At 33.0% G+C, this 20,828-nt stretch overlaps 1 protein-coding gene across 2 annotated transcripts in view; it reads left to right on the top strand.

Annotated features, from left to right (window-relative positions):
* HGF (hepatocyte growth factor) overlaps window positions 1–16,082 on the top strand; it is a 71,372-nt gene extending 55,290 nt beyond the window's left edge. For both annotated transcript variants that reach the window (XM_003822742.6, XM_008976326.4), the window contains 7 exons: window positions 3,571–3,609; window positions 4,844–4,940; window positions 7,717–7,791; window positions 8,656–8,796; window positions 9,333–9,439; window positions 9,548–9,693; window positions 12,333–16,082. In XM_003822742.6, coding sequence (XP_003822790.2) covers window positions 3,571–3,609; window positions 4,844–4,940; window positions 7,717–7,791; window positions 8,656–8,796; window positions 9,333–9,439; window positions 9,548–9,693; window positions 12,333–12,509 — 782 coding nt within the window. In that variant the 3' untranslated portion in view covers window positions 12,510–16,082. The remainder of the gene's footprint in view (window positions 1–3,570; window positions 3,610–4,843; window positions 4,941–7,716; window positions 7,792–8,655; window positions 8,797–9,332; window positions 9,440–9,547; window positions 9,694–12,332) is intronic.
* The last annotated feature ends 4,746 nt before the right edge of the window (window positions 16,083–20,828 follow it).

Below are 20,828 nucleotides of genomic sequence, written 5' to 3'. Positions count from 1 at the left end.
CATTTATAATCACAAACCAAGGGAGCCAGGACTGTAATAATTTACAAGTTTTCAAAAAATTTTTTCAACTAATATTTTTAAACTAAAAGTAATGTGCTGTTGAAAGACTTGAGGGGGTTACTAGTATTTGATTAAATACTATTGCAGATAAATCATTTTATTTCAGTGTATACCACACATTAATTTTAATAAAGATTTTTTACAGTGTCATTTTTCTAACTAATATTTATAGCCAGGATTTATTTACATTTTCTCCCTGGTGAAAGGGTGATAATATTTATCTTTAGAAGATTTGAGTTCTTATTATTTATATAACTGCAGAGACTGTATAAATCATTTTCACACTGTAAAATTCTCTTACAAAACATGTAAAGGTTTTTATTCTTTTTTTAACATGCTTACAAAATAATATTTTACATATTTTTAAGTTTATCAAATATGCAAACATAAAAACGTAGAGGTGCCTATATGATTGAGTATACACAGACACAGTTAGTATACTATTTTAGAAAAATCTTAACTACCAAGAGCGTAGTGGTTAAGAACTTCAATCCAGACTTCCTAAGAATGCCAGACCCATCACTTTTAAGTACCTTGGGCAAGTTACCAAACCCACTTAGGACTCATATTTGTATTTGCAATATTTTATAATAAAAGTACCTATTATATGGGACTATTGTGAACAGTGTCTGTTGCATAGTAAAGAGTCAAAACCTTAACTTCCATCTCTGTTTTTATTTGTTCATTCATTATTGTTAATTGAGCTGCTATTGTGTACAAAGCCATATATAACATACTATGTTTATAAAAATACAAACACTTCTTCTTAATTTTAAATAGTTCATAGTATAGAAGGGAGACATTTATGGAAACAATTACAAAGCAATATAATCATGTAATATGTATATATTAACAATATATAAAATGAGAATGTGAACATAGATTTCTTCATGGAGAAATACATGATGTTCGTAAACTTTTGAAATTGAGTTAAAGCTTTAAGAAGAGTGGGAGAAAGTTTTCTTTATGTTTTCAGAAAAAGTCCATGTTTGGTTCTGAGGCCATACACACACACACACACACACACACACACACGCACACACACCCCTACCCTTCCGTAGGTAAAACTTTTATCATTGACATGTTTTCTTTCTTCAAATTTAAGTTGAACCAATAAAAAATAAGTATTGTATCACATATATTTTTGTAGACATGAGTCTGAAAGTAGTGTGGTATAGATACTGTAGTATAGACAGTGGTGAAAGTAAAGGAAGAAAAGTGAGAATAATATTTGGCAGTGAAATGGAAAAGGCATAGAAAGTAGTTTTTCAAGTTTTACTCCAGGCATGCAACAGAAGAACCTAGGATGCTTGTTAAATGGATGCAACCAGCCACCAACCCAGAATCCCCAGAAATTTAATTTTAAAACATATTTCAGTTTATGCTAAAGTGTGAGAAATACTGGATTAGAGAAAGCAAAACATATACATTACTATTAATTATTAAAACCCAAAATGTATAGTGTCTACAAATTTTTTTTTTTTTTTGAGACAGAGTATCACACTGTTGCCCACACTGTTGCCCAGGCTGGAGTGCAGTGGAGCAATTTTGGCTCACTGCAACCTCTGCCTCCCAGGTTTAAGCGATTCTCCTGCCTCAGCCTCCCAAGGAGCTGGGATTACAGGTGTCTGCCACCACACCTGGCTGATTTTTTGTATTTTTAGTAGATCCAGGGTTTCACTGTGTTGGCCAGACTGGTCTTGAACTCCTGACCTTGTGATCCATCCGCCTCGGCCTCCCAGAATGCTGGGATTACAGGCAGGCACGAGCCACTACGCAAGGCCATATCTACAAATTTTTAAAACTAAATATATTGTAAGATACAAGAGTTAACTCAGCATTTTGTTGACCTATTAGCTTAATGCTTAGAAATAAGAGACTTAATATACAAGTAAAGATAGAACAAATAACCAGTCTTTCTCCTCACAAAATAAGAAATAAATATCTACTTATTTAACATTTTCAAGTATTTGACTTACGTGGAAAACCAATATCCTTGATGTTTTGTTACCATAGTCCGCCTCAATCTTAACTCATACTTAATGAACTAAAACTCTGACCTCAGCTGACTGACAAACCCTCCTCTAGGATAAGCTACAGCGAAAGAGAAATGATGAATTTTGTATGTTTACCATTAACCTATTCATTTAAAATATCTAGATCTGAAAAATGAACTTAAATAAGTATATATTAATTCTCACAACTATCCTCATAAATAACAATCACATTGGCATCTATTACAAAGGAATCCATATACATTATTGGTTTGTTGCTGGCTTATTTGAGCTCAGGGCATTTCCAGGGATTAACAACCATCTGGGTCTAAACAGTGCCTGACTGAACTCTATGCCATCAATTCTGAATAGTCACACATTAAGCTCCAGGAAATGTCTTGTGTCTCATTCATTACAGCATAAGTATTTCAAAATCCTTGCATCTTCCAAGACTTTCTCTTATTTGTGGCAATTAAGCCCCAGTAGAGATGAAAAAGTAGTAAGCTACAGGTTTTAATTAGAATTAATTTGTAGTTTTCAGTGTTCTCTTTTTTCCATATTTTTTTACTAGCATCTGGAAAAATCAACCCTTGAAATATTCAAGCAACAAAGCATAATTATATTGAATTATTCCTCTTTTTCCATTAGTGACATTGATATCTATCTTCTAGAATCCTTGCAGAGATTTATGAAGTTTGTGTAGTTGCAATTATCTTTAACCATATAAAACTAAAAGTTTTCAGAAAAAAAATTAAATGATTCAAATTACAGAAGCAAATGGCCTATCAATATGAAGAGTCCAAGTAGACAATAATGAACACGAGTGCTATTCAATGGAATGTTCATGGTGTAGGATGTTGGACATCTTGGTGGATCGAGGCAGCTCCTTGATGAAGGCAATGTAATTCAAATGGCCAATGATCATCAAAACACACACCTGAGAGCCTCCATAGTCATAAAATAGGGCTCTGCTCATATCACCTAGTACCAGAGGGCATATACTTACAATATTATCCAGTAAACGTGATGTATAATTACTCAAAAGAGTTTACATTTTATCTCTGAATAAAATGTCAAGAATTTCAGTAAATTGGCCAGGTGTGGTGGCTCATGCCTATAATCCTAGCACTTTGGGAGGCTGAGGCAGGTGGATCATTTGAGGTCAGGAGTTTGAGACCAGCCTGGCCCACATGGCGAAATCCCGTCTCTACTAAAAATACAAAAAGCAGCTGGGTGTGGTGGTGTGTGCCTGTGGTCCCAGCTACTTGGGAGGCTGAGTCAGGAGAATCACTTGAACCTGAGAGGGGGAGGTTTCAGTGAGCTGAGATAGCACCACTGGACTCCAGCCTGGGTGACAGAATGAGACTCTGTCTCAAAACAAAACAAAACAACAACAACAAAAATTTTAGTAAATTACTGAATTCATTGATACTTGGATTTTAATATATATTTGGTTTTATATAACAGATATATGCATATATGAATTGTGTATTTATCTATACATTTATTTTTACAGGTGAAGGTGATACCACACCTACAATAGTCAATTTAGACCGTAAGTAATATTTCACAATATAAAGTATATTCTGAGTCTCTCTCTGTGTGTCAGAAGTGTCATTATTTCTTTCAAAGAAAATTATCTATATTAGCTTCCATTATAAAAAGAAGTTAACCTATTTATTTTTACTTTTTAAAATATATTTTTCTATGCATAGGTGTAAAGGAGTTTCAAAGGCAACTGCATACATATAAAAATTCAATTCTCTTGCAAAAAATCTATAAGATGGTATATGTGATTTCGAAAAGAGTGTTTATATTTACTTTTAATTTGGGGCACAATGCGTATAATGGACCACCTTTATATATACCATGATTTAATAAAATTAGGATGCTGAATTCAGGAGAATGAAACCCGAAAGTTGGAAAGTTATTCAGTGCCTCTATTCTACTCTATTTGTAAACTTCTCTGCATGCCCTACAGTCAAGTGGGCACAAGATGACACAGTCTGAGATATTCAGTTAATCCTCAGTTTAAGAATCTGTTGGGGGCCACTTGTATTTTATTTTCACATATCTCTTGAGCTGAAGGAAGTTACTCAAGTGTTTTTGATTTAAAATACTACCTGCTGTGCCCCAGGCTCAGGAAGCAAATGGATATCTATTCTAGACCATGGGCAGAAGTAGAGGGGATAAGGCGAGGAGCACAGAGGAGGGTCAGGAAAACATTTACTCCAATAAATTTTGTATTATGTCTTTGGACATAATGATTTGAAAATAATAATTATATCATTTGGATATGATTTCAATAAATCAAATGTTGGTAAGACATATTGAATAAATCTACAATCTAACTGTACAAATTCAGAAGTAATATCCAAGTAAAGCTTGGTTTTGTTTTTTTCACTGAATCTATTGATTTCTACTGACCATTAGAAATAACCATTGTAAATAACTTTGGTTTATTTTATGTTGAGGGTGGTGAGGGATTAGACCTGAGGAGCTTGGTCTTAGTGTATTGTGAGCAAAGCCATTGTCACTCTCATGGCAATCCTGTCTGCTTTGAGTTTATTTGTTTTTCTGAGTTACTCAACTTCTTAGATGAAGATGGCAAGTGTTAAGGACTTAATATAATGCTGCGGTCATATTAAACTTCTCTTTCACCAAACTGTTCTTTGGACACAATAAGAATAGTTATATTTGTGTAATTATCATTGCATTTAAGAAAACTAAGAGGCACTGATTATTTCAAATTCTTATTTTAAAAAATGTTATGTTTGGTCCTGTTTCAGATCCCGTAATATCTTGTGCCAAAACGAAACAATTGCGAGTTGTAAATGGGATTCCAACACGAACAAACATAGGATGGATGGTTAGTTTGAGATACAGGTAATTATTAATAGATGCAAGTCATGCATATCCAGAATATGTACAAGAGAGTCCTATTCCCAGAAATATGGACGCATGTGGTCCTGAAGGTTGTACTCTCCACAGGGCACCTGGGTGAGGCAGTAAAAGAGGAGGCTGATCACATCTGCTTGCCAGACTGTAAGCTCTGGACTATAATTTGTGCCTCCAGAGGTAGTGCCTCTTTAAATCTTCACAAAGGTCCCATATGTGTTGGCAATGTCCCTGATTCTAAGAGACACTTTGGTTCCGATTAAGCAAAATACGGAGGACCTATTGAAACCTTAATATTACCATAGTAGTTATGATACTTGTTATTAAATTTCCAATCTAGGATATTATGGGTTTATTTTCTAATATGTTTATGCATGATCATGTCAAAACATTTATATTTGTTTTTAATTTCTGACTTTTTCCTTGTCAATCAAATGAAAAATGGCAATTTTAAATTCTAGAGCATTTTATCTTTACAAAAAGGCCAATAGTTAAATAGTCTTGATATTATAATAATCAGTGGGGATACAAAATTCTTGACATGTCTATTTCTCAATGCTCTTAAGAATCAATGACATGTTCTACATAAAATCACTTTGCAAATCACATTGTTAGAGAAAATTATGCTTAATAATTATGTCATAAGAATTAAATACTGAAAATATAAGTTAACTTAAAATCTGATCTTACAACTTTCATATACTACATATATTATTCTGTATGTTAATTGGAATGCTAAAATATTTATGTCTTTGGCTATCTCTATCAGAACCTCACCATGCAACACACCCCAAGATACATTGAGTTTGAACCACATTGTCTCTTGTTTTCTAGATACCTCACGTTTCTTCCTCTAAGCCTTTATGCTGTTGTTCCCACAACACACTGTGGCTTTCTTCCTCCATGTTTTATGCCTGAAAATTCTTTCTCCTTCAAATTTCAACCTAAATATCCCCTCTTTTAGAATACCCTCCTGTTCCCTCACTGCTAGCCTCCTAGAGTAGAGAAAAAGAATGTCTGTTACTATTATTAAATCACAGTGACATTAGAATAGAGACAACTTGAAACAGAAGTCCTTTTATGAACAAACCAATTATTGGAAAGCAAGAGTTTATATAATTTGATACATATGACTTTAGATGACCACAATGTTGTAGGAGATGGCCTAAAGTTCTTTTTTTAGTATACCCTTTTCTCAAGGAATGGCTTATCAGATTTTATAAATATTTATGCCAATAATTGTAGTATAGCTGTCCTAGGTGTGTAGTACTAAAATAGAATTGTGAAACTAACCAGAATATTAAAGCTGAGTGTGCAGTATGAGGATTTAGTAAAGACTTTAGAATTCTGTTGGAGTGTTTAATTTTCTTAATTATAGAAAATCTTTCAAGAGGCTGGGTGTGGTGGCTCACACCTGTAATCCCAGCAGTTTGGGAGGCTGAGGCAGGTGTATCACTTGAGGTCAGGAGTTCAAGAGCAGCCTGGCCAACGTGGTAAAACCCCATCTCTACTAAAAATACAAAAATTAGCCGGTCATGGTGGCACACGCCTGCAATCCCAGATACTGAGCGAGACTCTGTCTCAAAAAAAAAAAAAAAAAAAAGAAGAAGGAAGGAAGGAGAAATCTTTCAATAATCCACATTTGAGTTAATTGGTGATTCTTTGCTTATCTTATAACCCCAGATGATAAAAGAAGACATATATTAATACTTCTAAGTTATTTTTTCCAGTAAGAGAATTCACAAGGATACTGCTTTGGTCATCTCCATTGTTGGAAAAACAGGTGAAGCTATTTTTCCATCAGATTAGAGTACTGTAAATTTTTAGTTTTTTTCCTTTTTAAATCCAAGTTGTTAGCAACAACAGCTGCTTAGTTATTCTTCCAAAACTCATACTGAAAAGGATAGAAATTAAAAGTCAATATATATTCTTATCCTCCTGTGTGGTAAACGCCATAAATAACTATGGTCTCAGTCTGGGAATCTTCTAGTATTACCCTCTGAAGCACTGCACATCTGTACTCTTTGGAAATGTAAATTATGAAAAGTTGTGCTTTTTCCATGTCTCTGCCAAAAAAATGGATTTACAGATTTTGGATATCATCAAAAAATGTACTAGTACTCATCATACTCTACAAATATTTTACAATTTCCTAAATGATTTGCCTTGCAAAATTGTTTTACTTTAGAGATGAAATATTATATTCCTGATCTTATACTGGAAAAAGTAATTTATTCAGATTCAGTTACATTTTAAGTTAATATATCAAAACTACATAATGGTAGTAGAAGAAGGAAATAGTGCACGAATAAAATTGCTACCACTAGATGGTTTTCAGGGTTCAAACAAGAACTCAACTTTGCATTTTTAATAAGCAAACACTGAATTTAAAATAGATTCACATTTTTAAAAAATTATAATTATCCTATATTTGTAGCACATACGTTCCTCACAAGGATAGATGCACATACACACGAATATGTGTGTTCGGGATGGCTATTGATGTGTAATAACTTTAGACTACACAAAAGTCAAATTGATTTCATAAATTTGTAGTCACATTATGAAAAAAAAGCTAACGCTACAATCACCAAATATCACCCTTCAGATAAAAGAACTTCTCATTTTATTCCAGTTGGGTTAATTTCTATATTTTCCTCTGCAGTGCATTTATTTTTAACAAATGGAGCCACAGGCTTTGCATTAATTGGCAGTCACTCTTTCTGCACAGATGTTACTTGTTTCTCTTTCCTCTTTTTCACAGAAATAAACATATCTGCGGAGGATCATTGATAAAGGAGAGTTGGGTTCTTACTGCACGACAGTGTTTCCCTTCTCGGTAAAGTGTTTTTAAAACTAGTATTATTTTGAGCCTTTAAAATGTGTATGTCTTCCACTTTGCTCTTAAGGTTATAATATGTATTCATTTTGCAGAGATTCACAAATGGGGTGAACAAATTATTTTATTTTTAGAATTTGGCTTACAAAACTTACTTTGACTTCATGGATATTTACAAGACACTACTTCAGTTCTCCTCTTTTCACAATTAGTGTTACCCTCAGTTGGGGAAAATTTTGCTAGAATTATGTGAATGTTTTATATCCCAACTTTCTACTTGTACCCTGTATTTCTAGATATAATTCTTTTTTTTTCTAAATTATCAATAGGCTTTTTTCAATCCTCACTACTTCTTTCTCCTGTAGAGTCAGCCTCAGGATCATCCTGGGCATAATTTTCAATGAAAATTAGCCTAAGGAAAAGATAAAGAGGCAGCATTTGTAAACTTCCTTCCTGCTTCTCAGCAAGGTCACTTTGATTTTGTTTGTAGAAAACTTCAACCCCTGTTACTAAACCAAATATATACACAGCTGACATAAACAAAGCAAAATTTGCAGAAAAAATTATAATTCATGTAAAGTGCTTTACCTGAGCATTTTTCACAAGTGACTTACTCTAGCAAGCATAAGCAAGTTTCTAAAATAGTCATTTAGAATCTCAGCAATTTAAAGCCTCTTTCTGCTTATGTATGTTTGTAGTATTCAGAATCTCCCATAACAAATGTGTTGTTCTTTATTATACTATGAATCAAATTTTAAATTTAGGTTATGTGCCTTAATAGTCTAAAATAACAATAGATAGGAATAATACTACAGAATTTGGAATTACTATGTTTTACATTTAAATTTTTTTCCTTCAAAACAGAGACTTGAAAGATTATGAAGCTTGGCTTGGAATTCATGATGTCCACGGAAGAGGAGATGAGAAATGCAAACAGGTTCTCAATGTTTCCCAGCTGGTATATGGCCCTGAAGGATCAGATCTGGTTTTAATGAAGCTTGCCAGGTTAGTTACTTTAGAAGATTTTGTATTTTTCACCTGGACAAGAATTGTTGGAGCATTTTCTTCAGCTGTGTGGCAGTTCGTTCTCTCTCATACAGATACATTATAAACATATGTTACATGCTGTATATATATGTATATATGCATGCGTTTGGGTCTCTCTGTGAGTATAGAGAGAAAGGTATTTGCAAAACTGTAAAAAAATGAATAACTAACATTGGGCCAACAGTCTGATCAGTCTGTTTTAAAATGGAAACTTAGCAGTTATTTGATAACTTTCAAATGTAAAATAATTATTTTAAAAAATAGCATTGACCATTTATTCTTAAATATTGGCAAATACGTGACTCATTTCTTTACTACCTATTCCAAATGTCATCATTACATTTGGACATTCCCACCTTTTTTTTTTTTTTTTTTTTAAGAAACAGGACTTCATTCTCTGTAAATGCCATATTAAACATGAACACTACATTTAATATGTTAATTTTGTGTTGAATCCAGTTGAGAGTACTCACCATTGTATTTTGTGTTTTCAGGCCTGCTGTCCTGGATGATTTTGTTAGTACGATTGATTTACCTAATTATGGATGCACAATTCCTGAAAAGACCAGTTGCAGTGTTTATGGCTGGGGCTACACTGGATGTAAGCTAGTTTTCAAAAGATGAGGCCATATTTATTTTATTTTAAAAAGAACACATTTGTCTTTGTTTCTTACTTTTCTCACCTTATTGTATGTTTTCATCAATCTAGTGATCAACTATGATGGCCTATTACGAGTGGCACATCTCTATATAATGGGAAATGAGAAATGCAGCCAGCATCATCGAGGGAAGGTGACTCTGAATGAGTCTGAAATATGTGCTGGGGCTGAAAAGATTGGATCAGGACCATGTGAGGTAAAAAGGAAGTTCTTTAATAAGGAGTTTGTGATTCATAGCTTAGTGTTTCATGTTTATTTTTTTCTGTTTATTTTTCTCAAATCAAAAATATTGTATACCAACCTATTCTAGGAAAGAGGAATTGGGAAAATTAAGTCTGTAATATTCTGCATTTCTTTCAACTAAGCAGTGAGATAATCAATGTTTTATTAGCAGCAAACTATGATGACATTTGTCACTCAAAAAATAGTAAGTGTGTAGAGCCGGAACTCCAAGGGAGAGCTATTCAAATGAGAAGTATCCAAATCAGTTAAATCAATGGTTTGCATTTTTCTAATGTTTTTCTAAATTTATTTCATCTTCCCAAATTATCTTGAAGTGAACTCCACTAATTATATCATTCAGAGATGCTGGGCTTTAAACTTTTAAATCTCTTTTTGGGTAAGCTGTTCCCTCTTTTGCTCTCTCGCTCTGTGTATGTGTTTAAACAGATTCTATTTTAAAAAGCCTAAAGGTCAAAGTTTGTGACTTTACGAGCTTGGACATTTCATTTGTTAGGCAACTGTTATTTCGGCTTGGCAATGTTCCTATCCCTATTTTACATAGACAAGCTGTTAAACTGTTAGTTTAGTTAGATTTTGAATGTGAGAGACATGTTCTCCAAGCTTCAGGGCTGTGGGATTGTGGAATGCTGTGTGTGGCAAAGGATGAAATGAGTTCAATGATAGTGAAATGTCCTTTGATATGTAGGAAAATGCATGCTGTAAGTATGGAACATAAATATGTATTGAAATGCAAGTGTTATACACCTTGCTCTGAGATTTTATTTCTGAAAAGAAGAGAAAATGTTTACTGTTTACTGAGTTTTTAGAACTGCTTAAAAATGATATGGTTAGAAACAGATTATATGTTTATAACCAGTTTCAAATTTGTTGCCTTTCTAGTAAATCATGAACAATGAAACCATTGTTCATTATAACAAGGGAACATTTACTAGGAGAAATAAATGACTATACTTTAAAAAGAAAAAGCAATAAGCATCCGGGAAACACAGAAGTTTCTAACTAGACCCAACCTTACAGATCATCTAATTATTGCCATTACTAAAACCAATTTGACAACTGCTTTTGAAGAATAGCCTTTAATTTGGATTATCACCTATATATTTTTCACTTCCCTCTTCAGTTTGAATTATTCATATCTGTATACTATATATGTTGTTTTTAACTTTATCGATAAGACTTGACCTCAAGTAGATTCCGCCACTTCTCAAACATGTATTTATCCTCCAGAATGTTTTTAAAAATATATATGTCACTGACATTTAAATCAAGGTAATTTAGCCACTGAAATAAATTTGAAGGAGATATCTCCCAAATGTTTGTATAATAGCAGTAACATCATATTTAGTGAAAGTCTCCAGAGTGAATTACTTTGAGGAGTTTGTCTCAGTAATCACTAGTACATTTGTTTAAAAATCAGTTTTCTTTCCTCAACTGGCATAGTTTATATAGTCTCTTGGAATAAACTATTTTTCTTTACTGTTTGAAATTCTACTTTACCCCTAACTTGGTTTTCCCCATCACAGAATGCCAATGGCTCTCTTCTTTCCATTTGAATCACATAAGTTAATTTTGCAGTGGTTTCCCCCATCGCTGTTTAGGGAAAATTAAGGTAGTTCCAAACACTCTTCTGCATATAAAGATACCAAAAGCCAGCCACTGCATTCTTAGGAGGCTACATGGTTCATGAAAGTGGTGCAGCACAGTTGTAGTTGTTACATATATCACTATGTGCATTGTTTATTTATATTTACTTATTATATATTTTTATATCATTATATTTATATGAATAAATAAAACCATAAATGAATATATGTATGTATATATACACAACACAAATAAAGCTATCTGTTCATCTTTCATCTATCTCTATCTGATGATGCAACAGGCTTACCATATAAGAAATGCCATGAAATCACAGGACACGCTACAGAAAGGAGGGTATAAAATATAACTATAACTATATTAACTACTAATACCAGCAGTAACTGGAGGAATATTCCTTGCCTGGAAAAGCAATTTCAATTAACAGAATTATTTTGTTGACAACAAGTTTTTTATTTAACTTGTTAAGATCATGTAGGGCAGGATTGGGAGAGGCAAAAAAAAAAAAGCTTTAGAAATAAGAAAAAATATAATGCAGTTTAATTGTTAAAACTATATGATTACAAGTTATTTTCTTTTTTACTTGTATTTTTCTACATGTTCCAAATTTTCTATATTGAACGTAAGAAGATCAAAATAAATATCAAATCTACCTTATTAAATAGGCACCGATGGTTATATATTAGTCTGCATCCAACAAAGGCAAAGCACACTTAAAAGGATGGTTGACTCTTTTGGAAAAGGCAAGTCATTTTTAGGAGAATACCACACATAATAGAACACTTTAAACTTTGTACTTATCTCAGTCTTGGCTAATTCAGTAGAAAGTCAACAAATGTCTAGTACACTAATTTTTATATCTTCATATTTCAGTTGCAGTTATTCTCTTTTTCTGTATATATCTCTGAGATGCAAATCTATATATGATTATGTTAATGAGCTTCTTTTTAATTCCTAATAATACTTTGTTTTTGTATGTCTTACTCCTAGGGGGATTATGGTGGCCCACTTGTTTGTGAGCAACATAAAATGAGAATGGTTCTTGGTGTCATTGTTCCTGGTCGTGGATGTGCCATTCCAAATCGTCCTGGTATTTTTGTCCGAGTAGCATATTATGCAAAATGGATACACAAAATTATTTTAACATATAAGGTACCACAGTCATAGCTGAAGTAAGTGTGTCTGAAGCACCCACCAATACAACTGTCTTTTACATGAAGATTTCAGAGAATGTGGAATTTAAAATGTCACTTACAACAATCCTAAGACAACTACTGGAGAGTCATGTTTGTTGAAATTCTCATTAATGTTTATGGGTGTTTTCTGTTGTTTTGTTTGTCAGTGTTATTTTGTCAATGTTGAAGTGAATTAAGGTACATGCAAGTGTAATAACATATCTCCTGAAGATACTTGAATGGATTAAAAAAACACACAGGTATATTTGCTGGATGATAAAGATTTCATGGGAAAAAAAATCAATTAATCTGTCTAAGCTGCTTTCTGATGTTGGTTTCTTAATAATGAGTAAACCACAAATTAAATGTTATTTTAACCTCACCAAAACAATTTATACCTTGTGTCCCTAAATTGTAGCCCTATATTAAATTATATTACATTTCATATGCTATATGTTATAGTTCATTCATTTCTCTTCACCATGTATCCTGCAATACTGGTACACGAACACACTTTTTACAAAACCACATACCCATGTACACATGCCTAGGTACACATGTGCATGCACTACAGTTTAAATTATGGTGTACCTAATGTAACCCCTAAATATTTTAGAAGTATGTACCTATAGTTTTACCTCAAAAAAACCAGAAATCTCTAAAGACCAGTAGAAATATTAAAAAATGATGCAAGATCAAAATGATTAGCTAATTCTCCATACATAATCTGCAGATGATCTTCTTTGGTTGGCATTTCAGGTGTGGCCATCACCCAGAGTTAAATAACACCTAATCTAGGTGTTTACATGTATTCATTATCCTAGTTATTTCATGTAGTTTCTAATTCTTAAAGGAAAGAGGGTAATAGTTCTATTTGTGTAATTTGTTTCCTCCAAACTTAAGGCCACTTATTTACACAAGATATTTGTAGATCTATTTTCCTAAAGCATTTCTTAAGTGCTCAGATCAGTATCTAATTGAAGAAGTTTAAAAGTGTTTTGGTCATTAAAAATGTACTTAAATAGGTTAAATCTAAGACTTGCTGCTGTGATTGGCTTCTAGCTCACTGCCTTTAAATTTTAAAAAATTTAAGAGGAAAATTTCCAAGTCTCCAAAGTTTTATAAATACCCTTCATCAAGTCATGCATTAAAGTATATATTGGAGAAAAAAATAAAAATACTTTTCTCAACCTGGAAGATTTTAGCCTAATAAAGCTTTTTTGAAGTAAAAGACAACTTGTGAAAGGAAAGAAACTAGTTTGTCTCAACTCTGTATTCGTTTATTTTTTTTTTAAGTAGAGTGGAATCTGTTGAATCAGATATTTTATCAAGATATGTTTATTTTTTCTTATTTCATTTTACAAAGTTCACTCCTAATGCCATATGTAACAGACATTTAAATTTTGTGTTCTGTATAACAGCCAAATTATCATATTTATCATTGTATTTGTCATGCTTAGCTAAAGATCATGTATTTGTTGAGAAATAGAATAACAAAAAGTAATAGGATAGGCTTTGAATTTTTGCAGAAATCTTCCTGTACAAAACACCTTTAAAAATAATTTTTTGAATGGTGTGAATCCAGTAGTCCCATTTCTCTGACTTAGTTTTCTTGAGTGATTTTTATCAAGGCCAAGTCCCCAAACAATTCCCTACCAGCTCTTTAGAGTACTGTTCAATCTGGACTAAAATGGTTTTAAGTTTATGGAGAGCTTAGTCCACAGAATATAGGGCGGCAAGTCCAGAAATGCTTATACAATTTTTTTTTTCATAATAAGATATGTGCTGGCATCAAGAAACTTAAAGTGGAAGCAAAAAGACATCCAACTAGTTGCTGGTCTCTATCATCTTATCTGATTGTATTTCTCTTTTCCTTATATAATACACCATTTTAGTAAGAACTCCTAGAAATTTCAAGAGCATATTGCCAAAATATAAAGTATATTTCATAGTTTCTTCTGGCTGAACCAGTGAAATTTTATTATTGCATATTAATGATATTTGTAAAACTTTTATAAAACTTGTCATAATTTTAAATACTCACATTTTAAAAATACTTCTTTAATGACTCTTCCTCTAAATTTCCTGGAAATACAGATAAAGATTAGCTAGATACAAGATACAGCTAAGTATTTAGACATTTTGAGGCTAGTATTTTTCATTTTATTAAAGGCTAAAAACAATACCACCAATAAATCATCAAACAAACCGTACAAAGTAATTCTCTCTTTGGGAGGCTCCTTTCGTGATAGAGGGACATGGGTGGAATTGACAGTGAAACTTAGATGAACAAGGTCCATGTTATTTTAGGTGGTAGAACAGGGTAGAGTCATGTCATTATTTGCTGGTGGAAGACACTATTTACCAGGTGTTCTTTGCTGAATAAATTATTAAACATTTTTAAACATCCAACAATCCACTTTATTTTGTGTCATTGACAAAAGGATCTTTTAAATCAGAAGGTTTCAATGTGATTTTTGGTTTGGCTGTTTGAATAATGGTTATGTACTGTTATAATTGTAGACATTTTCTCATGTCTACCAGGAATTGAAGTGTAAAACTAAAATATTTTTCATAATGCCTCTGCCGTGCAGAAGGAATGATAATCCTTTTGTATACTTCTTTAATTTTATTGTAAAATGTGTAATGACTTTTACCTATATGCTGTGGGCAGGTCCTCAGTAAAATCTATTGAGTCAATTTCTAGTATTAACAGGCTTTTGCTTGCTATCTAAGTGTTTCAAATTATGGGAAGTGTGAGACACTGGAAGGCAAGAAAATTAACAATAATGGCATGTGATAGCAAAATTGTATTTCACTTATTCCTGTGAATATTTCTTGTTGGTACCAATGGTACTGTACAAAGTGAATGTTATAGCCACAACATTCTCTTGAAAAGAACACTGTCAAGAAGTGGGAAATTGCTGTCAGGCATTTCATTGTTGTTTTTAAATTTTTTTAAAAGAAATACTGGTTTTGCAATATAGAGATCATGAGGTAAAGAATTTTAATAAGATCTTATACTAAAAAGACTTAAATCGATTTATTGAGATTCAAAAAATACTATTATAATTAATTACATCCCATACATATAGGCAAACTCATTTAAAAAATAAAACTAATTTTGGTAAAAGTACATGGCCTTTGTTTTTAAAATACATAATTTTAAAATAAATCACTTGTCATGATAAAGTCCAAAAAGAAGTTGTCATTCAACATTCAACTAAGGTTGGAACTAAGAATTTACTAATACAAAAAAAGTTAAAATTTTTTGGACCATATATATCTTGACAGTGTAACTTTTAAGTAGGTTCATTTCCATTTGCACAGAAAGTTTCTGTCTTTAGGAAACTGAAAATGAAATACTGTGGATGCTATGACTGTTTGTCTTGTATGTAAATAGGAAATTAATAAGCTGCCTATTGAGTGGTATAGCTGTATGCTTACCCAAAAAAGGGAACACTGTGGTTATGACTTGTATTATAAACTTTCTGTAGTTAATAAAGTTGTTATTTTTATAACCATGATTATATTATTATTATTAATAAAATATTTTATCAAAATGCTTATTTTCTCTGTTATGATTATTTACATGTACATATTTATATCTGTCTTAGGGCCTAAATGCAGAAAATAGCAATGTTGACTTCACTGACAAAAATTACATACACGTTCTTGCAAAAACTATAATACAACTTGTTTATAGAACTAAGACAAAAATCATTTTTTTATTCCAACTAATATCCACAGCAATATAGATGGTCTTCAGTAAACCATTAATCTCTATGCACTTTAGTTTCTCCCACCGTAAAATGTAACTATTTGTTTATTCTTCATATTTGCTAGAATGGTGCTATGTTTTTATTTGCCAATATATACAAAATATTCCCATGAATTGTCACCTAATTTCCTTTCTCATGCCACTATATAATACAAAGGTGATTTTAAATTATTTAATGAATCACTTTGGGTATCTCTTTAAAGTGTGCATTCAGTTAAGAATAAATAAGAATCCAATGGATTCATTTAATTCAAATTGGAAGAACTAGTCTTCAATGATCTAAGCAAAGAGAGCTCTATAACACCACTGATTATTTCAAATTGTATTTTACTGCCTTTTCCCCCCAAAAGGTTGCTGTACTAATTTATTCTGGCATAGCTAGTGATCTCAAGTGATGACTAATGTATCTAATTCTATAGCCCATATTAAAATATCTAATCTTTTAAGTGATTGTGATTAAAGCAGAATATATGCTTATCCATTTATGGTGGCAGTAAGAATATTTCAAATATATTAACTTTTGATTTCTCTAAATTTTGACCTTTTTTTCTCTCTTTTCTAGAATCCCATTCCATTCTAAACTTATATTCTGCTATTTAAATAGAATAGTCCAGCAAATCTTCTTTAAGAGATATTTGAACAGGGTCCTCAGTAAAAGTTAGGGAGTGAATTGTTTAAATACCTGGGGTCTGATAAATAATACTTAGAAAATATTTTTGTTGGTTTCTTATTTATTTACTCTTATAAATTGTGATGCTCTAAATAGTTACCATTTGTCAGTGTCCTGAATAGAACCATCTTGGTCTGCATTTCCTCTGTGTTTTAGTCCCGGAGTTCAATTGCCATTCTATTTTATTATTCTCCTACACAGGGGCCATCCTTAACCTATACAATCCTTAAAAAGTTTTCTGGGCTGAGACAATGGAGTTTTCTAGATATACAATCATGTCATCTGCAAACAGGGACAATTTGACTTCCTCTTTTCCTAATTGAATACCCTTTATTTCCTTCTCCTGCCTAATTGCCCTGGCCAGAACTTCCAACACTATGTTGAATAGCAGTGGTGAGAGAGGGCATCCCTGTCTTGTGCCAGATTTCAAAGGGAATGCTTCCAGTTTTTGCCCATTCAGTATGATATTGGCTGTGGGTTTGTCATAGATAGCTCTTATTATTTTGAAATACGTCCCATCAATACCTAATTTATTGAGAGTTTTTAGCATGAAGCGTTGTTGAATTTTGTCAAAGGCCTTTTCTGCATCTATTGAGATAATCATGTGGTTTTTGTCTTTGGCTCTGTTTATATGCTGGATTACATTTATTGATTTGCGTATGTTGAACCAGCCTTGCATCCCAGGGATGAAGCCCACTTGATCATGGTGGATAAGCTTTTTGATGTGCTGCTGGATTCGGTTTGCCAGTATTTTATTGAGGATTTTTGCATCAATGTTCATCAAGGATATTGGTCTAAAATTCTCTTTTTTGGTTGTGTCTCTGCCAGGCTTTGGTATCAGAATGATGCTGGCCTCATAAAATGAGTTAGGGAGGATTCCCTCTTTTTCTATTGATTGGAATAGTTTCAGAAGGAATGGTACCAGTTCCTCCTTGTACCTCTGGTAGAATTCGGCTGTGAATCCATCTGGTCCTGGACTCTTTTTGGTTGGTAAACTATTGATTATTGCCACAATTTCAGCTCCTGTTATTGGTATATTCAGAGATTCAACTTCTTCCTGGTTTAGTCTTGGGAGAGTGTATGTGTCGAGGAATGTATCCATTTCTTCTAGATTTTCTAGTTTATTTGCGCCCTCAGAAATAACGCCGCATATCTACAACTATCTGATCTTTGACAAACCTGACAAAAACAAGCAATGGGGAAAGGATTCCCTATTTAATAAATGGTGCTGGGAAAACTGGCTAGCCATATGTAGAAAGCTGAAACTGGATCCCTTCCTTGCCCCTTATACAAAAATCAATTCAAGATGGATTAAAGATTTAAACGTTAGACCTCAAACCATAAAAACCCTAGAAGAAAACCTAGGCATTACCATTCAGGACATAGGCATGGGCAAGGACTTCATGTCTAAAACACCAAAAGCAATGGCAACAAAAGACAAAATTGACAAATGGGATCTAATTAAACTAAAGAGCTTCTGCACAGCAAAAGAAACTACCATCAGAGTGAACAGGCAACCTACAAAATGGGAGAAAATTTTCGCAACCTACTCATCTGACAAAGGGCTAATATCCAGAATCTACAATGAACTCAAACAAATTTACAAGAAAAAAACAAACAACCCCATCAAAAAGTGGGCGAAGGACATGAACAGACACTTCTCAAAAGACGACATTTATGCAGCCAAAAAACACATGAAAAAATGCTCATCATCACTGGCCATCAGAGAAATGCAAATCAAAACCACAATGAGATACCATCTCACACCAGTCAGAATGGCGATCATTAAAAAGTCAGGAAACAACAGGTGCTGGAGAGGATGTGGAGAAATAGGAACACTTTTACACTGTTGGTGGGACTGTAAACTAGTTCAACCATTGTGGAAGTCAGTGTGGCGATTCCTCAGGGATCTAGAACTAGAAATACCATTTGACCCAGCCATCCCATTACTGGGTATATACCCAAAGGACTATAAATCATGCTGCTATAAAGACACATGCACACGTATGTTTATTGCGGCATTATTCACAATAGCAAAGACTTGGAACCAACCCAAATGTCCAACAATGATAGACTGGATTAAGAAAATGTGGCACATATACACCATGGAATACTATGCAGCTGTAAAAAATGATGAGTTCGTGTCCTTTGTAGGGACATGGATGAAATTGGAAATCATCATTCTCAGTAAACTATCGCAAGAACAAAAAAACAAACACCGCATATTCTCACTCATAGGTGGGAATTGAACAATGAGATCACATGGACACAGGAAGGGGAATATCACACTCTGGGGACTGTGGTGGGGTGGGGGGAGGAGGGAGGGATAGCATTGGGAGATATACCTAATGCTAGATGACGAGTTAGTGGGTGCAGCACACCAGCATGGCACATGTATACATATGTAACTAACCTGCACAATGTGCACATGTACCCTAAAACTTAAAGTCTAATAAAAAAAAAAAAAGAAAAAAAAAGTTTTCTACATCACTTTCACCAAATTACAAGCCTCTCATGTATAATTCACATTAAAAGGTTTATTCTTGGCACTCTATAGTTTTCTTTTGTCCCTTATATTTACAAATATCTCAATTGCATGTGTTATTTTTAAAAGCCGAGAATTAAAAGTACAATGAAAGGAATACTTCTAGTAATTGGCGAAGAGTTTACAGTATTATGAAGAATATATTATTGCCTAAAGAACAGCTAAGCAAGACAGAAAATACCTGGCAAAGGAAAGAAACTTAATTTTATTTTATATAATTCAAAAGAAGTATGGGATAATAGGTTATATGTTTATTTATGGATTTTAAAAGTAAATAATAACAACATCAAAAAAGCACCAATGAAAACAAAAAACTTATCAATCTGACATACAATCTAACTCCAAGCCAACTTCAGACCCTCATCCCACTCAAATACTACTTAACATTATTTTATTTTCATCATTTTTGAACATGTCTTCATATTTAAACTTCATGTCTGTGTTCAAACAGTCCCCATGAACATCATGCTTTTCTTCAACATTTAAAAACCTTCATATGTCACTGAGTTTCCTATGTGATTCCATCCTCAACATCCCTATCCAAAAAATCATCATTTCCTCAGCTTGCTGCAGTGGCTGCTTATGCTTTCTATATATATATATATATTTAAATGTTTTATTATTTTATTATTATTTTTTCCCACAAGTTATTGGGGTACAGGTGGTATTTGGTTAAATGAGTAAGTTCTTTAGTGGTGATTTGCAAAATTTTGGTGCACTCATCACCTGAGCAGTATACACTGCACCATATTTATAGTCTTTTATCCCTCACCACCCTCCCACTCTTCCCCCCAAGTCCCCAAAGTCCATTGCATCATTCTTATGCCTTTGCATCCTCATAGCTTAGCATCCACATATTGGTGAGAACATACGATGTTTGATTTTCCATTCCTGAGCTACTTCATTTAGAATAATAGTCTCCAATTTCATCCAGGTCACTGCAAATGCTGTTCATTCATTCCTTTTTTTGGCTGTGTAGTATTCCATCATTCATATATATATATCTATATATGTATATATAAATATATACATATACACACATATATATCTCTCTCACCATATATATGTATACATGATATATATGTATACCATATGTATAGATATAGTATTCCATCTATATACATACACACATCACAGTTTCTTTATCTACTCATTGATGGGCATTTGGGTTGTTTCCAAGATTTGACAATTGTGAATTGTTGATGCTTTCTTTTCATTTGTTACGATAGTGTGTGTATGACTGAATTAGATCAGTTTCGTTTTATTCTGCTTTGTTTTTTTAATTTTTTTTTTTTTTGAGATGGAGTCTCGCTCT

This window comes from Pan paniscus, chromosome 6 (assembly GCF_029289425.2).
Source record: "Pan paniscus chromosome 6, NHGRI_mPanPan1-v2.0_pri, whole genome shotgun sequence".
In the NCBI taxonomy this organism is placed as follows: Eukaryota; Metazoa; Chordata; class Mammalia; order Primates; family Hominidae; genus Pan; species Pan paniscus.
This window is presented reverse-complemented; position numbering and strand designations above follow the sequence as displayed.